Genomic DNA, 18,602 nt, shown 5'->3' with positions numbered 1-18,602 from the left:
GTTTTTGGTAGATAGAGGGAAAAAAAGAGATAAATGATAAATTATGCCAATGGAAATAATTGAGTTTGTTTAAATTTATCGTGCGATTAAATTGATTTATTGATTATTGTGACAAGCCCAGTTGTCTTAACATTAAGAAATAACTTTTTAGTTTCTTGATGGTTGTGCAGGAGGCTCCACTTCTGCTTCTCGGTCTAACTCAGGGTTAAAGATATACACTAGTACAACTGGACTCTTGTGGTCAGTAACAGCTTATTTGCAAAAAAAAAAACTTTTTCTGAACGAATCTTAAAAATAGGGAAAACTTAGACCTTGAAACCTTATCTCTGAGAATAATTTTGTATGAAAAATTACCCCATTCTAACTTGTTTAAAAGGAAACGAAATCAATTCACTTTATGGGAAATAAAAGAAAAGAGTTTACAAACTACTCCTTAGTTTCTCTGTTTATATTAATTATGCTCATCTAAGACATGAGACTGTCTTGAGAAAACAGAGTATCTTCAGTCAGAGGCTTCTTCCGATTCGCTGTAAAACAGACTGCTACAAGAGATCTTTCACCATCAACAATAACTCTGAACAATATGAATTAACCTACAACAACATTTAATTTCTCTTTGGGATCAATTTCAATTTAAAATCAGCTAAGCTTGTGACATAAAGTTGGATTGTTGCAGTTCCTTGTTGACCTATTTTTTTTTTCTCACTAATGGATCATTATTTTGTGCAGAGGCCTATTTATGCCACGTTGTCTTATTTTAGTTCTCTCATTCAGTTCAGTCAGTTCAGAGACTCTTAGAGGTGGAGTGGATGAACGTGGTCGGGTTCAGCCTTGAAAGTAAAGAGCCCAAGTTTCAGTATTTTGCAAGCAGTCAAGAAAAATTATACCTTTGGAAGCCTTAAAGCCAGACAAAACATTTTAAATTATTAAAGATTACCCTTCAGAGCACTGCTACACCAAATCACATCTGCCGTGGCTGAACCCTGATAACAAAGACGATCATACCATTTGTCTGTAACAGCAGTATTAGCTCTGCAGTTCCCTCTCAAAGCTTTGATAATCCAGTTATGTTGTTATTTTTAATATGTGCAAATTTAACTTTGATTATCATTGAAAAGGGAAGGACACGAGAGTGATTTTTCTTCAACCAGAGTTCTTAGAGATCATAAATATCAAATGGTTTCCTTTACCAGAATAATTTCCTGGTAATAACTTAAATGTCTGAGGTTTCTTTATTTATTATTGAAAAGGTGTATGATTATAAGATGATTTTGGGCAACAGCAGAAAGTATAATAAAATCTTAGTTCCACCTGCTGTCACAGCACAGAGAAATGGTTGCCAAGCATATTATTTAAGTAGAGGAAGCAATGCGACAGAAAGCTGCAAATTAGGTTTCCTCACAAAATTCAATATTTCAGGTGATTGCAGAAACCAATTTACACAATTTTAAATTTGCTTTGAATCATTGTCCTGTTCAAAATTCTAATTAAACCCAAGTTTCGGCTTCTTCACAGACAGCCTGACATTTCCTCCTAGGATTTCCTGATACTTGATTGAATCCATCCAACCTTGCACACGTTGCAGGTTTCCAGCAGCAGATTAATGAAAGCAGCTCCACACCATCACTGAATCATCTGGAACAAAAAGTATCTTGTTTATTTCTAATCCTCACAAGAAGAAACGTTGTAATATGAAACAAGCAAAGAGAATCAAGTCTGTTCCACTGAAAAGTTAATAAGTACGATCTTTGAAGATTTTCTCCAGGATTTTGCCAGGCTTAGCTGCTTTCTAGCTCTGCCAGTAGCCAGAGTGTTGTATAATGATGATAATTTCCGAGCTTCTGTTAGAGAGCGCTCGGCAAACTGTGACTCAGAGCCCTTCACAGGACACAACAGTGACGGTGCATGTTGGCGTTGCAGGCTGCAGGCCCAGCAGAAGGACTGGTTGGCCTCGCAGGCGGAGTTGCTGGCTCAGGGCTCTGTGCTAAAGGCGGAGCTGAGCGCCTCCCAGCTGGAGAAGACTCGACTGGAGGGGGAGCTCAGCGCCCTGAGGGAAACCAATCAGAGTCTGGACCTCAGCAGCGCTCGGCTCACCAGTCAGTACCAGGTAACAGCACACGCTAAACCCAGCCACCTCCTGCAGAGAAACACAGGAGTTTTGTACTTCACTAGTGGTTTTAAACAGGATTTTCGATTTCATAGACACACAGATGTATTATACACTTATGGTACAAACAAATTTATCTAAAAGAATGATGGGCAATTTGGAGGGGTTTAATAGGAGTTCCTAGCAGGTTTTAGTGAGCATTTTCTATAGATGTGACAGGGAGGAACAGCAGTAATACCATCAGTAGGGAGCAGTGGCTGTCTAATCTCACAACTGTGATATAAAAGGCATTTTCAGCTTGACATATCAGCCAAAAATGATGAATCTGTCCAAACAGAGACTGAATACCAAGTAGTTCTGAAGGAGCACAGGCATCTTTTACCATCCAAACCACTAAAATACAAACAAGTACAGCGTTTTAAACATGTCTGAGTGATGAAGCAGATGGAAATTGACTTTCTACAAAAGGTTTTAGAAGTCAGCTAGCAGATGTTGTATTCTGCTGCTTGATCCAGCTGCTCATGGAACCATTTCTGAACCACCTGGCACCATTATAGTATGGCTAAAAGGCTTCTGGGATAAAAAAAAAAGAGATATCACATAGGTGACTATCACACAGGGTTGTTTTTGGAATAAATTATAAGCTGAGCTGCACTTCCACCATTTTTATATTTGGGATTTACACAGACATGCAGAACCTGAGCTCAACTTTTTCATCTGACTGTTCCAGAGACTCTTACCTGAAATCATCCTTACCTTTTTCAAAAAACTTTGTCTCAAAACACTCCGACAGCCCAGATCTTGTGCAGCTGTCCTTCCTGGTTGCAGGCAGACTGAGGATCTTCTCTCATCTGTTTCCAGATGCTGGCAGCCTTGCTGTTGCAACCATAAGCTCAAAATTCAAGCTGAACTGAAAAAAACCTTCAAATAAAACAACAACACCTCTAGTAGCTCTGCCAGCAAACCAACAAAAGAAAATTGATTTGTAGTTCTAAACCTGTTCAAGGAGTTGTTTTACTCACCTTTTCTCTCCTATCTTACTTTTCTCATCTACAACATCCAATGAAATGTTCATGCCAAAAATGTGCTAATTAAGTGGTGATGACTTTTCTGACAGCCAATAATTACTTTCTCTTGCAGAGAAGTTGGCAACATTGTCAACAAGCGAATCAACAAGCGAACTACCATCAACAATAACAATGTATTTCTCAGCATTTCATGCATTCAAACGTAGCAGCACTTAAAGCAACAGAGGGGGTAAAATACTGTCCTGTCTGTTTAATGGGACACACACTGACAGCAGTGGAAATAAACAAGTCAATATTGCAGACATATTGGATATTGCTGTTGATAACAACCCTCCAACTTCCCAAGTCAGCATCCTAACTTTTGGTAATATTCGAGTCCCCTTAAAAAAATATCTTATGACTTCCAGGTTGTGATGCGTCTATTTATATTGTTTAGACAAAACGGGGATTTAAATACAGTAAAAAAAAACTGTGACTACTGTGAAGGACGATATACTCAGCTGGAATATATTTGATAATAAATTGTTACAACTGAGCAATAAAAAGCTGAGTGAACCTCACTATTTATTGGAAAACACTTGGGGTCCCTTCATACGGGGTCATATTTTTTGTGAATGCTATTGTTAACTTCAGTGACACCATACATAATAAATATTTTTGTTTTTTTCTGAACTTTTAACTTCCTAAATCCTGTTTTTAACAATTAATGTCACTGTCGCTCTTTTTTGCGTTGCTCAAAAGAAAAAAAGGAAGATTTCCCACATAGTGGAAAATGATCAAATATTAGATTTCAAACCAGGAAATGAAAAGAAACAAATCAAAATGTAATGGTTGTGTAAGTGTTACAGACTCCAGTTTGAATTTCATTCAGAACAGAAAAAAATGCCAAATAGACACTTTTCTCTTGTTAGTTGTAGCAAAGCAACATTTTAAATTCGTGGCAAAATCCACATTCTGGCCTAATGTGACGCCTTTTGCATCAAAACAGCCAAAATTATGCAAAAATAAAATAAAAAACACAAACTATGACCTAGGAGCCTGAAAATAAATTAAAATCTGGTACAAATATTATAACCTATACAGGAGTCAAATTAGCTCAGGTTAGTCAGGGGTTGGAAAGTAGCTGGGCCAATTTTGCTCAAAAGCAACAACAATTATCAATTGATAACTCAAAAAGTCTAATCTGCTTAATTGACAGCATGGAAGTGTTAATAATATATTTTAGGCTAGAGAGCTTTAGATTTTATTAACCTTCTCAGAACCAGGCTAGCTCTTTTTAAGCTAAGCTAACATTCTACAGTTTCATCTTTACATAATCAACACTATTCTTCAACCATTTGATGAAAATCTTTGAGTATCTCATGTTGCCAAGCTCTTGCTTTAAATGGCTGATCAGCAACTCAAAGCATAAATAAATAATGGCTTTCCTTCTTGCATCCTTTCTCCCAAATTACATCATTGTGTGCTTTACGCAATGAAAATTATTTCCCCTCAGATTATCTAATTGTGTGTTGAAGTTATTTCCTCTTTTCCACACCAAGTTGTTTGGTAGTTTAGATTCTCATTATGCAGTAATTCAGAGAAAAACACGTCTCAAAGTTCACATTGCTCCAGTAATTAATCCTTTGCTGCAGCATTTCTCTCTGATGGGGCTACATTTGACAGGACATAATAATTGGAAACAGATTTGCAAAGATTAAAGCAGATGAGATTATCTTTTTATGTTTACCTTCATCCTGCCAAAACAAGGTTTTTGACCTTTAAAAGTGGGTTTGAAAATTAGGAAATCAGTAGCGGTCATCTGTTTGTAGAGTTTTGTTTTCTTTTAGCTTTTTTTATGACACCGTAGAAATAAAGTCTCTACAAAGCAGCATCTAAGTAAATTGTACTTTACAAAAGTCATTTTGGAACATTTACATAGAAGTTGCCTTCTCTCTTGTTTTTCAGGTGTTTGAAGTAAGATTCTGAGATGTTCACCACAAATATTTTAATTATTGGCAAAGTTTCTCAAAAGATTGACGTCTTTTGTGAAGTTGGAGAAGTTGGACATATCCTCCTTTTTCATCCTTCCATCCACTTTGTGAAATCTTTCATCTAACAAGAAAACAATGCTGCCTCGATCATCCATCCATGTTTTGTCAATGTGAAGAAATGGCTCAATTTTAATCCCAATTTCATTATTAAATCACAGTTATGGTACTGCAGTATGTCTTCTAGCTCTCAGGAAAGCCTAAACTGTGACTAAGTTTCTAATTAAGTCAGATTTTTATTTTTTGTCTTTGAGTTGAAATGACATTTTATGGCTGAAGATTTCAAAATAGGAACCAATTTTTCCTTATAATATACGTATATAATTAATAAGTAGTTTGTTTTTTCTTTTATAACAAATTTGTAGTGAAATTAAATCTATAAGATATTAATTCAAAAATCCAGTTCTTATCATCTAATTGATATGTTTCATGAAAATACATTTAGAGTCGGCATTGAGGTTACTTAATGATCTCACTGAGTTGTTTATGTTTGTTCAGCTGCTGACGCAGCTGAAGGGGAACATGGAGGAGGAGAACCGACACTTAGCCGAACAAAACCAGAGTCTGCTGAAGGAGAACCGGGCCTTACTGGAGCAGAGCCTGGAGCGCCGCGACCAGCACTACTCTCAGCAGCAGGAGTACCAGTAAGTACACACCAACCTGAGGTGCTTTTAAATTTGTTTTGCAGGAATAATAAAAAAAGAGGTGGATTATAAAAGAAAATCATTCAGACAAAGGATTTAAACCCTGTTTTTGAAAAAAAAACAACAGCAGCTACCTTTAAATAGCTGGAAATGAATGAAAAGCCTCTTAGCCGTCTGTGAATAGGAACAGTCAGATTTCATATCAAGCATGCAAAAGGTTTGAGACTGTGAACAACGATTTCACAGTCCAGCAGCACTCAGCGGTCGACCTTTTGACTGACTCCCAGATTAATTCAGGTTTATAGTCTGCATGCAAAGCTGGTTTCACACTTACAATCTAATTAACCTAATTTTTCTGAATTCTACCTTTTTGAACCTCAATTTTCTGCTTTTATTCTTGAAAGAATCCATTATCCCTGCTAAGAATTATCCTGTAAAAAAAAAAAATCACAGATAAAAATGCTATTAAAACTTTGCTGCTTCATCATTGCTTGTTAAACATTTGCATCTACTGGTGCAAGGCCTATTGGATTGGGTATTTTTAACACACTTACAGGTTTGTTTTCAAGCCCGAATCAATTTATTTATAGCGTGTACAATCATTATCTTTCAGCATCAGCTGAAAGCAAGTAAGAAAAGCAGGTTTCTGAAAATATAAAAGCAGGTTTAGAGGGTTTTAATGGAGTAAAGCCGGTCTACAGATGCAGGTGGAAGCAGATTTAGCTGAGCGAGGAGCCGGCAGATGCTGCAGTCAGGTGAACGGGACCAATTAGGAAGTCTGTGATCATCCAGCTGATGGAGAACGGCAGCCGGGGACATCTGAGAGAAACATAAGAGCCCGGGGGAAATAAAAAGTGACTTGTTACCGAGTAGTATTTAGCTTCTGAAATATTTTCTCAAATAGTCAGCTGGGGACTGAAACAGCTAAAAGGAAGATCGATATTGGATTTAATTAGGTGGCAACACACATGATGTTTAATGAGTGTCTAAGATGTTATGTGCTGCAGAAACAAGGAACGGTTTATTACTGAGTGCGTCGCTTGAAAGCTCCGTTTAAACAGACGAAATGCCTCCTCTGGAGTTTACGCTGGTGACAAATACCAATATTAAGCATTTGATGTGGACAGGAAGCAACCAGTGGAGGAAGAGATGATTGTAATTCACTCCTGTGGGACTCGAACTTTTTCACATTACAGACACAAACAGCATGTATTCTCTTGAGATTTTATGTGAGATCAAAAAAGACGTGACCTGCATTTCCCCAAACGAAACCCAGTACAACCCATTGGCTTCAGCCGGTAGATCGAGCCCACCTGTGTGTTATTTCAATTTAAGCATTAATCCAACTGAGGTTTATTAGAAAACATTATTGAACAAAAAGCATCATGGAGGCCAAAGAAGACGCATTCAGGCAGAGAATATTGTTTAGTTTATAAGAACAATGTCCAAAACATTGACCACAGCAAAAAACTACTCCAGCCTTCAATTTTTATTTATTTAACGTATTTATTATTTCTAATTATGTATATTTATTTATTGTTCTTTATAATTCTTTATAATTATTTTTAATTTATTCATTTAGTATATAAATAAAATGTGTTTATTTGTATTTTATTTATTTAATATTTATTTCATTTCCCTTTGGGATTAATAAAGTATTTTTGAATTTAAATTGAATAGAACACAGCGTCCTATAATACATGGTGGAGGCAGCATCATTCTGTGGGGAAGTTGTTAAGAGATGATAATGAGATAGTTGGAGCAATACTGGAACAAACTGGTTGGAGGCTGTAAAAGACTCGAATCCAGCACAGATTTTCACCTTCCAGCTGGAAAACAGCCCCAAACGTCCAGCATATAATTTACGTCAAAGCATGGAAGACATGGAAGATACATGGAAGAAAGTCTGGATGTATAAATCTGACTGAGCTTGTGTTATCTTTCAAAGAATAAGGCACCGAGAAATGTGCCTTATTCTAGATATGGAAAGCTGTTACGGACAGATTCACAGGTGTAACGTAGTAAACTGTGGTTCTACAAAGTGCGGCCTGTTGGGGCTGAATAAAAAGTCATGCCATACTTTAAAGATTTTTATTTAATTAAAAAAAAAAGTTAAATCATGTATCATCTTTCCTCCACTTTAATTATAAGCTACTTTATTTTGCTTTATCACTTGAAATACCAATGAAATAAGTTTTTGGTTGTAATGTAACAAATGTGAAAAAGTTCTAGCTTTGCAAGGCGCTACATCTTTAAAAAAAAATCCATGTTTCTGTTGCTCATTAAAGCTTCAGCTGAGATCTTTTCTAATCAGTTTTCTTCTTCACCTGAATGGTTTGATTTGGTTTTCACCAGAAAGTGCTCTGAGGATTGACAGAGGGCTTTGTTTAAACCCAGGTCTTTGTTCTGTGTGAACAGCTCTCCATCCTAAACTGAGCAAACTGCTGGACGGCTCATTAAGATGAATAATCTTATTCAAACTAATACCGGAATGGAAATTTGGAAGACGAGTCGTGGAATAGCGGCTAACTATTTGCTGCACACAGAGTCATTAGAAGTTAAGTTATATTTTCCTTTCTTGTGTTTGCACTTGTCTCACAGTAAGAAGGCTTTAAATTTTTAATGTTAGCTGTTCAGGTCCGTCTGTGGGGAGTTTGTCTTTCCTCCTGTAGGCAAAAACATTCATGTCTGAATGTTTGTGGTTTCAAATTGACCTTGGAAATGAGTGGGAGCGTGCATGATTTATAGCCTTGCACGTCTCTGTGAAGGACTAACGACCTTTCCACGTTGCACCTCGCCTCTCGCCCAGTGACAGCTGGAATTGGCTGCAGCCCCCATCTCCTCTCCTCTCCTCTGCTGCAGCCCTGAACATGTAGCAGGATGGCAAAACCATCAAACGTGTCACCTGTGAAAAGAAAAAAGTGATTCACCTTGAAAAGATTAGATTTCCAACAAGATATTGTAACAATCGTCTTGGTGTTTGTCGTCTTTTGTTTCTGGGCAAAACCAGAAACAAAAATATTATGTGCAACTAGAAAATAGCCACACCACATACATCTTTATTTGCTGATATGTGCATAAACTACCTTCATTAATTCTGAATGGACACATGATTACAGGAGCGTGTGCACATTTAGGTATCCAAAGGAATTATGATGATAATACATCACATTAAAGGCAGAAAATCTTTCTGAAATTATATATTTTTTTAAATCAATCTGGCTTTTTAATGCTTTGCTGCTGTTGCACATATATTTCCAATACGGTGAATCAATAAAGACATCTTTGCTGTAAAGTAAGCTTACTTTAGCTCTATTGACTTTTTTTAAAAGTTTGCCATAGGTTACATTATCTTAGTATTGTATATTTTAGATGATCATATCATTCATACTTTAGATTAGTTTACTTTAGATTGTCTTTGTTTAGCGTAGTAAAGCTTGGTTTATAGCCTAGCTTATTTTGGTTTACCTTAGTTCACCAAAGATTATTGGAAATTTATACTATTATATATATTTTAGATCACTTTAATTTCCCTTATTTTTTCTTAGTTTACTTTAGTGCATGTTATTTTAGCTTATAATAGTTTAGTTTATTTATTCAATTTATTATTTTAGTTTATCTTAGCTTGTTTTAGAAAAGCTAAGCAAATCTTATTAGATCATTTTATTTTTGATTACCTTTTGTTTTCCCTAGTTTAGGTTAATTTAGGTAACAATATTATGTCTTAGTTTAGATTATGTTATTCTTGGTGCTACTTTATGATAGATTGCTGAGTTTATTTTAGTTTATCTTGTCTTAGTGTTAAGATAGTATATATTATTTTAACCTATCTTCAATTACTTTATTCTTGCTTATTTGTTTATCTTTTCTTAGATTAAATTAGTTTATTTTAACTTTAATCTATCTGAGCTGTAGTTAGCTATCATGCCTTACCTAAGAGCCATGTCTTGTTTTTTTTTACAACATCAAACTCTGTGCTGCTGCTGCTGTCCAGGATTTTCTTGGCAAAACAGATTTGTAATCTTACTGGTATTTTCCAGGTGAAACACAGGAAAACATTTTATAATTTGTTGCAAATTCAACACAAAGGACATTTTTGTCAGGACAATAATTTCATAGTTTTTTTGTTTTGTTTTGTAAAACTTCATAAACAAAAAAAAACAATAATTATAGCCGTGCCGCTAGTGACATATTTACAAATGTTCTACCAAATAAAGTAATAAATCACAATTAGGCTTACTGTTACATAATTATGCCATAAGTTATTCTACTGCAGCGTTGTCAGTTTCATGGCATATTCTTCTTTGTACTGATCAAAACATTTCTCCATGTAAGTTATAATGACAATCTGTTTAGCAGCTGTTTACTCTGTTCCGTCTGAACCCAGTAGGTGTGGGAAGAACAAGACTTTTGTCTTTTATCTGGCTTCAAAGCTACCACTGTGTTAGGATGGACAAAATATCCAGAGTTAGAAGCACGAAGCAGCTGTTCACGTCAAAAAATACTGCTTCTGTTATTTTTAGGAGGGTTAAATTATTCCTAAAGCAGCAGCCTGAGTTTTAATCTCCACTCATGTAAAACCGCAGTTCATTTAATCTTCTGTGAAAGTTGTGAAAAGATTCCAGCTCAAACATCACAATGCACTCAGCTTTTCTGTTTCTTTTTTTTTTTAAAGTAAGGTCACAGTGGGATAAAATAGCATATAAAAAATCAGCTTAATAAAAGTGATATAAACTGGTAATGTCTGCATGAAAGACATCAGCTATTCCCTCCTTCTCGTCTAATGATTCATGCGTTTGCCTTCAGGGAGAAGCTGAGTGAGCTCCGTCGGGAGAAGCAGAAGTTGGTGGAGAAGATTATGGATCAGTACCGAGTCCTGGAGCCCAGCATGCAACCTCCAGCCAGCAAGGCCAAGTACAACCAGAGTTACCCTCACATTACACCATTCTGCATAAAATACTGCCGCGTGCTCAGAAATACTTCCCTCATCTATTTTACTTTTAACTTGCACACACCAAGTGGTAATTAGTGGGTTTTCTTTAAGATCAAAACTCAGTGGTGCAAAAACTGTAAACAGGGAACAGAATAAATTAATGTTTCACTAAATGACCCTAAACTTTCAGGAACATTACAGATTTTAACAGTAATGTGTTTTATTTATTATCTAACATTAGCAAAATATATTTTAATAATTTATAAACATATAGTTACTTTTATGCAATTGTAATATGTGAAACTTAACTAAAAAAATAAAAAAAACTGTATTAAAAACCCCGTAGTTTAAAAACTACGGGGTTTTTAATACAGTACATTTCATACTGTATTAAAAGTATGAAATGTATGAAAGTATGAAATTTATTATTATAATAAACATTTGCCAACATTGTCAATACATTAAATAATATAATATATTGTAAACAAAATTATTTATTTGATCAAAACCATATCATTTACCGTCTAGAGACACAAGTTATCACAAACATAACTCAATACTTATTAAATACCATTTTTATCATTACTGGAACATTTGTTTTGCTTAGAGTAAGTAGAATAGGAACAAAAAGTCAACCATGAACTAAAAAACACCAGTAAGTAATTTTTTAAAGTTATTTCACTAAACTAGAAGTTTCCATTTCTCTATAAAGTTGAACTGTGACAGATCAGAAGAAGAAACTAAATAATGGTCCCTGATGCTGCAGACGTTTTGTGTTCACTTTAAATAAACATATATCAGTAAATTAAATAGTTATAGTCAATATCTTATTCATGCAGGAGATTAAATTTGCTCTGGCAATTAAAAATTGTTTACTGTTAGTTTTAGTCACATTTATTTTAAAAAATAGATTTTATTATGGAAAAATACAGTAAGTTTCAGATTTTAATAACAAATATCTCAGCTGATGCTCTCATGCAGGAAAGTATCTCAGTGAAACAAAACCCAGATCAGATGTAGCTTCTATGGTGAGAAAAACCTGAGAGAAACATTAAAACATTAAAATTAAAACTATAGAAATGACAGCAAGTGATGCAAATTGGTGAAAGAGAAAGTGGTCAGTTTGACAATATCATCGTAACTACAAGATCTCTGAGCTTTCCTAAAAACCTGGAGTTAGAACCAAAAGTGGTAAAATATTGCTGTAGATTAAAAATATCTTCAGGCTGATGATGTTTCATATTCAAGATTTTAAAACAGGAATCATTGTGTTGAATAAAAAGAAAAAGTTCACATTAAAGCTTTAACAAGTTCATCAATATTTAAGGTTAACTGCATTTTTAAATTGGCCAAAATAAGACAATCCACATGGAAGAGACTTCAATATATATCAACAGAAGTTCAGATTCTATGAACTCTTCAGAGTCAGAAAAACTTGGATATCTTGAAGATTCAGGACACTGTGTGCCTGGGATACGAGGTTAATGTGGTAACATTCAAACAGTGAAGCAAGGACGTTTTAAAGGGCCTTGGAGCAGAGCAGTGGTCAAATATGTGGTGATGCATGTATTTATCACAGCATTTCTTAGCTCTGCCTCAGTGAGTCAACATGTTGAATTAGATGGTTTTAAAAATAAAATTACAATAAATCAGGTTTGTTGAAGCAGATATGGCTCTAGAATTAACATAATCAAAGATCAGTGCCTTACAGAAATCTATATTTATCTGTAATGCCTTTTCTGTCTTTACTCAAATTATATCTAAACAAATTATTTATCCTCAACCTGTTCTGTCAGATCTAAACAAGAGTTTCTTTCTGCATTTTAAGAATTGAAAAAAGAAAAAAAAAACTTTATCAAGCTGCAGAGCTAAAACATTTTATGGTCAAGATTATTTTCTGTCATTTCTTATATGTTTGATCGGTTTTAATATTTTAAAACTGAACTCTGCATGACATTAGACAAAATCCATTCATTTCTGTCCTTTCCTCACTCGTAAGAAGCACATAATTGCAAAATTGGCATCAATTCGCAGGCCAAATAACTGCTGAAGTCGTGGATAATTGTCAGCCATCTGTAACTTTTAGTCATCTCAGCCACTAATTCTGTCTAAATCCTTTTAAGAAGCACTTGAACATTATTTCTCTGAGTTAAAAGACAAGAACTCGCCACCCTGCTGCTTTCTGCTCCGTCTAACTTCGGTTTCCAGTGTGAGCATGATGGTAAACATGACAGGAAGAAAAACTGGCAAAAGAGCAGGAGCCAAATCCTCTTTGATAGGTTTAAGAGCTTTGAAGAAATAAACAGCAAATATACTCAGATACTTTGGGGGGGAGGGGAACGTTTTTCATAATTATCTTAATTATTTTGGATCATTTTTCTTGTCTGAACTTTTAAACATCTTACAATGTTACTATCACAAAGGTAATTGTTGTCAAAGTGATTCTTAATTGTGACAGAAGAAAAATTTATTTAAACTTTGTTTTTTTAATAATAATGAAATTGAAGTGTATTCAACCCAAATTACTTTGGCACCCTTAAATGAAATCAAAAGCAGCTAATTATCTTGTGAAAACATCCTAATCATTACTCAAGAGGTGCCTGGTTACTCTGGAGGAGCTGCAGTGAGAAAATCCTCTGGCAGGACAATTATTAGCCACAATCTGACTTAATGTGGCCAGAATAAAGCTGTAGGAAGTCCTGCTTAATAACAGGCCATGCAGTGAAACAGAAAAAATGAGGAAGGAGGTGCTCTGATCAGATAAAACTGAAATAAAAGTTTCTCTTTCATGCGAAAGACTACATTCCCCATGGTGAAACACGGTGGTGGCTGCATCATGATATGAGGACATTAAAAAGGAAACCTCTTAGAGGCTGCAGAAGATTTGTTGATGGAGAAGAAATTCACTTTCTAGCTGAACAAAGACTCCAGACATACAGCCAGAGATACAAAAGAGTATTTTAGCTTATTTATGTGTAAGAATGGCCCAGTCAAAGTCCAGAACTAAATACAATTAACCATCAGTAATTTTATTTATATAGCACAATTTCAGCAACACGGTAGCTCAAAGTGATTTACATGAACTTGGGTGAAATGCAAATGAAACAACTAAACCAAAAGAAAGACAAAAAGGTAAAAGTATAAAACTACATATTGGCTCCCATGTTTAATAAAACTAAGAATAAGTAGTCCATAATTTAAACTAATAGGGTTTTTTTATGGATTCTTGTTCTGATAAAACTAATGTATGTTAGATTAACATAACATACTTTTTATTAAATAAAGCCTGAGGACTGGAAGCTTTTATTGCAGCAAAAGGTATTTATGAAACTTTCTGACTCAGTCGGACTGAAGACAAAGTAATCTCACACTTTTCAGATTTTAATTTCTAAGAAATAAATTATTTTCCCCTCCACTTGACAGATATGTACTTACTCGCTAATGCTGTCATACTTTTTAAAAAAGCAGAAAATGCTACAAAACATGAAAGCATTGAATAAATACTTTTGCTTTCATGATCAGTTTTGGTGAAATTCAGCCTGCTTGTTGCGTAATCAGGCGGAAGCAACAACATGCGAACACTAATGATGCTGAACGTCCACCGAGGCTCTTCTCTTCTCTTACTAACACTTGGCATCCGACCAGTTTGAGGGAAACCAGCTCGCGTACATAATGTGAGTCGGCGTGCACCGAGATGCTTGACCCTCTTTGTGAAAGGTCCCCGTCTCCTGTGTCCTCACAGAAAGTCTAACTGGATCGCAGACAGGATGAAGAAACTAATCAAGCCTCGGGGAGGAGGAGGAAGGGAGGGACGCGCCCTCTTCACCGCCGCAGGCAGCATAGAAAACCTGGCCGACAGCAACGAGTTTACACCAGACCCACACACACCGAAGCCTGGTGAGATCTTACACACACACTGATCAGCACACAACCGGCCTTTTTCAGACTAACTAACACAGAAACATCAGCTGACTGGTTTTCACAGAGATACGGCATGAAGGGAGGGAGCAGGCGCGCATACAAATCATCTCATGACTACTGAGTGTGGTCTGCACTGATAACGCTCTCATCTCCTCAGATCTCTCCTTGTAAAGAGCCTCGACACACTGAAGCTGGGCTTTTTTCCTGCTAACTGCACATTGAAGGGAGTTGATATGTGAGGCTTTATTCCCTTTTGACGCCTTCACTGACATGGAAATCTCACTGCAGGTGTCTTCAAAGCAGCTGCGTCAAATTTCACCTGGATTTTTAACGCTTAGGTTCGGTTTTTAACCAAATAATCGTGTTCTCAAAGTATTTAATTGTCTCAGCACTAAAGACTCTAACTGCTCTCACTGGGGGGGTTCTAGGTTTTTAATCATCTTTAAGTCAAAGATGCAGCAAAAAAATAATTAATTAGTGGATATTTCCAACAAATATCCCTCCTTCTGGTTTTGTTTCACTTCAAGAGAAAATTCTACGTGACAAACTAAAGTATTAAAGAACTGCTTAATATCCCTCACATCTCAAGATCAGATTTTTCCATCCAAGCATCCTTTCTTCAGCTCATTACTCATCTACTTTGCATTATGTTTTCTTTTAATGTATTCTCTTTTTTAAAATAATAATCTGAACTGTCTTTAAACAGGGCCATCCGTTTTCAGCAGGGTGTCATGAGTATTGAAACTACTATTTTAAAACCTGTGCTGTGGAAGATGAAAAGACAGTAAACCCTGTACCTTGTGAGAACTGAATGTATTGAAAATATCTCTCACTCAGCATGTAAGCCGAAGGGGAGGAAAAAAAAGCTGCTGCTGTTTCACTTTTTGAGTTTATTGTCTTAAATGTTGCTATTTCAGCAGTGCTAAAGCTGGTAACGTTGAGGGGAGAACTGCAGCAATCCAATTCACTAAACGGGTTTGCCACTAAAAAGCTCCTGTAATCAGAGGTTTTTATCTTAATGATTAAGATTAGAGCTGAAAGCAGCGAAGAGCAGAACCTCACTGCAGCGTCCACTGGAAGTCGTGTAAATTTAATGACTCAGTTCAGACCTGCACCTGATTTTGCATCAGGTAGAAACATCAGGTGCCATGTTAAACTTGTGTTTTTTATTTATTCCATATCATCGATGTACTATGCAAATCTGTTGATGCGTGACTTCCTGGGGTTGTAAGCTTGAAAGTTATATGCGCCAAGTCTAGAGCCTTTTCTGTGATTCTTATTAATGGGTGCCTTCACACCAGTCCTGTTTAGTCTCTACTTTGTCTAGAAAACTCTGACGCAAACCAAAAAAGCAAACTCAGGTCCGTCTAAAACCTTACGTCTCGGTTTGATTAAAGTGAACTCTGGTGCAGTTTGAATGCATATGTGAATACCAAATGGGCCGTAGAACGCTCCAAAAGCAGGAAGTGAACAAAAGCATAAGGCATTCTGGGTAAATATAACCAAAACGAACATGCAAGGCTAGCACTAGCGGGAAAAATGGCTTGTGGTTTTTAACCAATATAAAAGAGAAATCCTGCAATTACTAAAATTTGATGCCACTCCATTTCTTTTCACATGTTATGAAGAGGGAAGTTGCGTGTTGTGTCTTCAGAGGTTTTTGTGTCATTACCTTTCAGTTCTTGGTGCATCGCCGTCACAGGCGAGGAGGAGAACAGTTTTTCAAAGGGCTTGGATCATTTGACTTAACGCAATGTGACAGAAAACCGCACCAGCTGAAAATGTTTAAGATGCTCAATTTTGGTTCCCAATCAAACCGAGTTTATCACCTGCTTAATGTCAGGAAGTCTGTTTCTTTCTTTGACTGTTGGCATTTGCTCTTTAGTGAAACTACTACAGATATTAGAACTTCTTAATTTAAAAGAATAAAAGTATAGTGAGTTGTTTAGTGTATTGATCAGAACAGATCATTAGGCATTGCAACCTTAGACAATAGAAAATGTTGACACTGTAGTTAAGGCTGACTTAAGTTCATTATTTTGGGTTTCCAACAAAAGTGTTACCATTATTAAACTAGAGCTGGTCTTAGAGCAGGTTCAATTAATAAACCTGAAGCCATCTTTGGTGAAAAACGTACAGGAAAACCTCACTGATGTTGGAGTTTCAGCTGGAAAAGTTGTGGCTCTTTTCCACTTCCACCCACTAGGCTCTACACGATGATAAACGTTTTTACTAGCAACAGAATAGAATATTTTTTTATTATTCCCCAAGGGAAAAATACTCATTTGTTGAGAAGTTACTCCCATCCAAAGCAATCAATGCTTTAGCAGCAAGAATAATTATTTTAATTGAAAATGTTGCCTATTTTGTAGATAAATGGTCTTTGATCAATTACAGACCCTGCGTTTAACTAGATTAAAAGTTTTAATCGAGTCCCACCACCACTCTTCATACCGTTTCAGACCTCCGCAGTGCTCCAGTTTCTCCGTCACTCTTGAGGAAAACCTCATCCAACCCGGAGCCGGACATCTCGGTTCCCGGGACTCCAACCGTCGCACGCTACGGACCCCGGAGAAAGCTGGGCTCCCGCCATGGCTGGGGGATCGGTTTGTCCCGAGCGGGCACTGGGGTCTCCCAATCGTTTAGTCCCGGCGACAACAAGGCGCCGCCTCGCCAGCGGCTTCGCTCCAGTCAGAATAGCACCAATGTCCTGTGGGAGGGGGCGGGGAGAGAGAAAGAGACGCCTCAGGATGCTGCTTCCCTGACCAGCCAAGAGAGTATTGATGAGGAAGGAGCTAAAGGTGAGGAAGATGTGCATCAAATGTTGGCGTAAATGAAAACATTTATTAAATTAAACACGCTTTGTGATCTTTTCTTATTTTCAGACATTCATCACTCCAGTGATGACACATCAGCACAGGAGAAACCTACAGATGCATCTGCTGTAAACTGATGATATATTTTATATCGGGTCCAAACTGTCAATACACACGAGATTTTCTCAAATATGATCTTTATAGAGTTTTTAAATACAAAATAAATAAATTCTTTAAATGTTGCTGACTTGGAAATAAATCATGTCCTTAAATCTCTTAGTTAAACGTCACAAGTGTCCCACACCTTGGTTCATTAGTCTCTAAAATTAAAGCCAGAGAACTCAGCCTCCATGCAGAGCCAGATGTCCGTACTTAGACATCTGGCTCTGCATGAAAATTTAACAGCTCTTTCCTTTACATCCACGCTTCAGATCTCCATCAAAACTCTCCCTGCAAACAGAAAAGAAGCAGCGGCAGAATGTATGTTTTACAGCAGATAAAATGCTAAAACTAGCAGATAAAATGATCTGCTGTAAAAGATTACAAAAAAATTCAGGCATCCAGAAGCAACCCGGAACGCCTCCCTGGTGAGGCGTTCCGGGCTCGTCCCACCGGGAGGAGGCCCCGGGGAAGACCCAGGACACGCTGGAGGGACTATGTCTCTCTGCTGGCCTGGGAACGCCTGGGGATTCCCCCGGAGGAGCCGGAACAAGTGGCTGGGGAGAGGGAAGTCTGGGCCTCCCTTCTGAAGCTGCTACCCCCACGACCCAACCCCGGATAAAGCGGAAGAAAATGGATGGATGAATGAATGAATGAATGAATGGATGGATGGATGGATGGATGGATGGATGGATGGATGGATGGATGCGGTCGCCAGGAGAACGTACTTGTCTGTCTGCATTGTAACGAGTGTAAAGTTTTCTGGAGGGGTGATTATGGTGTGGGGTTGTTTTTCAGTAGCTGGGCTAAAGGAACTCTGAATGATTCAGCATACCAGAACATTTTGGACAATTCCATGCTCCCGACTTTGTGGGAACAGTTTGGATCTGTCTCCTTCCTCTTCCAACATGACTGTGCACCAGCGCACAAAGTAAGACACGGACGGCAGAATCTGGTATGGATG

General features: G+C 36.9%; 1 protein-coding gene across 1 annotated transcript in view; it reads left to right on the top strand.

Moving 5' to 3' along the window:
- The window catches only part of LOC102225996 (protein Daple), a 58,388-nt gene extending 40,328 nt beyond the window's left edge, over positions 1 to 18,060 (top strand). The window contains exons 23-28 of the mRNA XM_014471572.2: positions 1,921 to 2,107; positions 5,664 to 5,809; positions 10,616 to 10,723; positions 14,485 to 14,639; positions 17,126 to 17,464; positions 17,549 to 18,060. Of these exons, the coding sequence (XP_014327058.1) occupies positions 1,921 to 2,107; positions 5,664 to 5,809; positions 10,616 to 10,723; positions 14,485 to 14,639; positions 17,126 to 17,464; positions 17,549 to 17,616 (1,003 nt within the window). The 3' untranslated portion in view covers positions 17,617 to 18,060. The remainder of the gene's footprint in view (positions 1 to 1,920; positions 2,108 to 5,663; positions 5,810 to 10,615; positions 10,724 to 14,484; positions 14,640 to 17,125; positions 17,465 to 17,548) is intronic.
- Positions 18,061 to 18,602: the final 542 nt, after the last annotated feature.

This window comes from Xiphophorus maculatus, chromosome 23 (genome assembly GCF_002775205.1).
Source record: "Xiphophorus maculatus strain JP 163 A chromosome 23, X_maculatus-5.0-male, whole genome shotgun sequence".
In the NCBI taxonomy this organism is placed as follows: Eukaryota; Metazoa; Chordata; class Actinopteri; order Cyprinodontiformes; family Poeciliidae; genus Xiphophorus; species Xiphophorus maculatus.
This window is presented reverse-complemented; position numbering and strand designations above follow the sequence as displayed.